A 4,066-nucleotide genomic window follows, 5' to 3' on the forward strand; every position below is an offset into this window, starting at 1 on the left:
ACTACAAACTACAAAAGTCTTGCCAATCAGCATGGCAGCTTGGTCAGTCATTTAGACACACATGCATTATGTATGTATATGCATGTTGCTGTGTGCATTCCGTGTGCATACGTGCATTCCGTGTGCATACGGCACATGTGTTTTTACATCAGTCCTATCTCCTACCAATCTGTACTCCACCTTATTCTCTTCCCCAGTAAGGCAGCAGCTTTATAATAATAAATGCCGTCATAGAACCAAGACAGGCCTCCTGGTGCCCTTCCCAGTGTGGAGAGAGGAGAGAGAGAGAGAGAGAGAGAGAGAGAGAGAGAGAGAGAGAGAGAGAGAGAGAGAGAGAGAGAGAGAGAGACTCAGAAATTGGGTGGAATAACAATTGAGGAAAAAGAAAGGGAGCAAAGAGAGTGGGTGGGGCTCTGTTACTGAGCCACCATGCTAAACACTTAGTACACACACTGTCTTAACTGAGCTACTGTGTTAAACACTTCCTACGGTGTCTCACTGAGTAAGAACTTCAGACTTGCCATCAGCATCAAGCAGGGCACACACTGTCTCACTGCGCTTCATGCTTCCACAAGGGATAAACCATTTTCTCTCTTTGTAGAGACACTGAAAGTAGGACTCTGAGAGTTTAATTACTGTATCCATGGTTACTCCACCCATAAGCAGCACAGCTGGGATCCAATGGCAGGTGTGAGCCATCTACACCCGACTCCCAGGAGGAGAAGAGGGTCAAGAAAGAGAGGCATACGGTAAAGAGGAAGGAATCAGAGCCACTAAGATCACCTGGGGCTAATTCCCCTGTGGGAGATGCACTGGGAAGGTCTCTGAGTGGACTGAGTGGGGTCAGTGAGGCTGCTTCGTGTGTGTATGGAAACCTGTCCTAGGAGCTTTCTGAGGGGGCTTCCTGGAAATGCTTGTCTTCAGATGTTCTTGGAGGGAGAGTGCAAATACACAGACACATGGACAGACAGACAGACAGACATTCAGCTACATGGTATGAACACGTGAATGCAGAATGATTTGTTATCTCAAATATCACACACACACACACACCGTAATGTTGCAATTCTCTGGTGAAGTTTCAAGGGAATTCCTGATAACCAGTTTCCAAGGAATGATTAAGAAAAAGAATGAATAAATTCTACATCCTAGCAGTGCGTAGTAGCTGAGTTACAGAGAGTGGAGTGGAGTCACTTCTCCAACACTGTAAGGTTATGTGACAAGGCCAAGTCTGATGTGTTTCTTGCCCATACAGATGCAACGAGCCAGAATCAACCTTGTCACTCTTCTTGTAAAACCTGCAATGGATCACTCTGCGCTTCATGTCCCACAGGTCAGTGTGGAAGGGGAGACAGTGGTGGCAGCTGAACCTGGACACCGTCACTGCTCTTGCATGGCAGTGGTGGTTTGTGTTCGGATGCATGATATTGATCTAGTCCCGTCACTGGGGCTTCTGGGGACACATAGGAAACCAAACAGTGACCAGGAGTAAAACTGAGCTTCCTGGTACAAAGAAATACACAATGAAGCTGTGGGTTGTCTTGTCCATAGAATGTGCTGGAATCTGTGGGTACCTCCCAGTTTGAGTCTCTTGTTCTTTTATCTTAGACAAATGCAGTTAAGGTTGAGGATAAATATAGGGATGAACACATTGCCTGCGGCCTCCCTCGTCGTCAATTCTGCACTTAGTGCTGTGGGGTGGGGCGGAGAAACAGGATAGCTTGTTTCCTTAAAACTTATCTTCTTTATGGAAACACTGGGCATAAATAACTTCCTCAAGATAGATTGTCTATGTAGTGCATTAGCATAATAAAATTATCATTAGGGGCTGGAGAGACAGTCTAACACAGCAGATAAGAAGAACATCTACTGCTCTTGCAGAGAACCTAAGCTCACTTCCTAGCATCCACAGTTGGGAGGCTCACCATTACTTGTAACTCTGGTTCCTGGGATCTGATACCTATGGCCTTTGTGGGCACCTGCGCTCACACGCACTCAGACATGTATGTACACATAATTAAAAATGAAACAAAAATACATCTTTAAAAATTATCATTAGAAGAGCCATGTGAGAGTGCACAGCGTTAAGAGTAGAATCAGCTACTTATTCTCCTGCAATGTGTTCCAGTACTTTCTATGAATATCCGAACTGCACCAAGTCCGTATGTGCTGTTTGTTCCTTTGATCAACTTGAGCTTAGAGATCAGACACAATAAGAGAATAACAACAGCTAATAATAAAACAGAAAAATGTAATAATATACTAGAATAAAAAATTTATAACTTCACATTTACTTCTGCAGCGTTCACTTATTATTGTGGACCTGGGCTGACCCCAGGCAACTGAGACTTTGAAGCCCTGAGCGAGGTTGTTGTAGTGAGATCAGACTCACGGCAGCATTTAACATGATAGATGTGTCAGGACTGTGAGCACGTAAGCAGCTACACCCAAACACTGAAAGATGTTTTAGAATTTTAGAGTTGAGATGGTTTTAAGAGTGTTTACTTGATTGATTGATTGATTGATTGATTGACTGACTGCAACCATCTCACTATGTAGCCCTCCCTGGCTGACTTGGAGCTCACTGTGTATAGCAAGCTGGCCTCAAACTCACCGAGATCTGCACATTTCTCTCTGTCTCCCAAGTGCTGGGATTAAAGTCACTCACCACCACAGATACACCTGCACCCCCCCCCTTTTGCAAATTTCTATTTCATTTTATTTATTTATTTATTTATTTATTTATTCATTTGGAGGGTATGTGTGTGGTGTGCACCAGTACATGAGCATACATGTGGACATGCATGTAGAAGCCAGAGGTCAAACATGGCTGTTGCTCCTCAAGACAGCCTTCTGATTTGGTTGGTGGGGTTTGTTGTTGGTTGTTGGTTTTTTGATTTTTTGGTGGTGGTGGTGGTAGTGGTGGTGGGTTTGGGTTTTTTGTTTTGTTTTGTTTGTTTGTTTTTGTTTTGTTTTTAGACAGGACTCTCATTGGCCTGGCACTCACCCATTTGGCCCCAGGGATTCTTCCTCTCTCTAAGCCTGGGAGTGCAAGCATTCCTTGCTATACACAGCTGTTTATGAGTTCTGAGGCTCACACTTGAGTCCTTACCCTTGCACGATGAGCACAGTTCTGAGATCTCCCAGCCCCTTATTGGTTTTTCAATCTTCATTACATGTGTTTATCTGTTTATTTATGAGTATGGGTGTGTGGTGTGCACATTCCACAGCATGCACATGGAGGGTGAGAGGACACTTACCGGAGTTGGTTCTCTCCTTCCATCTCGTGGGTCCCAGGACTTCAGCTCAGTGAATCCAGCTTGGCACCCTTACCTGCTGAACCCTCTCACTAGCAAACCCACCCACGTTTGCTGTTTAAGATAACAATAGCCATCTTTGTAACTGAGCACACTTAGAAGTGGAACATTCGGTTCAAGGGAAGCATACCTGGCAAAGTTGTTTGCATGTCTGTCTCATTCATTCCAGATGGGTGGGGGAAGGCAGGAAAGAGGACCAGTGTAGCACCTCACACATGCCTGCTGCATAGATGGCAAGACTGGTCACAGGACAAAGGGAAGCCCTAGAGTGCCTGGTTGGTCTCTAATGTCAGACTATGCAAAAGCAGGGCCAAGCCCCTAGGGCCAATTTCCTTCCTAACAACTTAACTAATTAAAGGATGAATAAATAAATAAATAGTTTACAAGCATAATCTAGTGTTTCAAATACCCAGACTTTGAAAAAAGATTTTAAAAAATCAAAGCCTCTATGTGTGTGAGTCCTCTCAATAATATGTGTGCTATCAGGATCAACCATGACGGCTCTTCTCTGCCCTCATGCCCTGGCTTCCAGGTATGTACCTGTGGCTGCAGGCCTGTGTTCCTTCCTGTCCCCAAGGCACTTGGCCATCAGTCACCAGTGGCAGCTGTGAAAAGTGTTCCGAGGACTGTGTCTCCTGCTCCGGTGCCGACCTTTGCCAACAGTGCCTGAGCCAGCCGGACAACACTCTGCTTCTCCATGAGGGCAGGTGCTACCACAGTTGCCCAGAGTAAGTCTCCACCTCCCGCTG

At 45.3% G+C, this 4,066-nt stretch overlaps 1 protein-coding gene across 3 annotated transcripts in view; it reads left to right on the plus strand.

Moving 5' to 3' along the window:
- Nucleotides 1–4,066, plus strand: part of Pcsk5 (proprotein convertase subtilisin/kexin type 5) — a 417,146-nt gene that overhangs the window by 378,500 nt on the left and 34,580 nt on the right. For all 3 annotated transcript variants that reach the window (XM_021151578.3, XM_029472674.2, XM_021151579.3), the window contains 2 exons: nucleotides 1,256–1,333; nucleotides 3,850–4,045. In XM_021151578.3, coding sequence (XP_021007237.1) covers nucleotides 1,256–1,333; nucleotides 3,850–4,045 — 274 coding nt within the window. The remainder of the gene's footprint in view (nucleotides 1–1,255; nucleotides 1,334–3,849; nucleotides 4,046–4,066) is intronic.

The sequence above is a fragment of the Mus caroli genome, unplaced genomic scaffold, assembly GCF_978045245.1.
Source record: "Mus caroli unplaced genomic scaffold, Mus_caroli_1 scaffold_20, whole genome shotgun sequence".
Taxonomy (NCBI): Eukaryota; Metazoa; Chordata; class Mammalia; order Rodentia; family Muridae; genus Mus; species Mus caroli.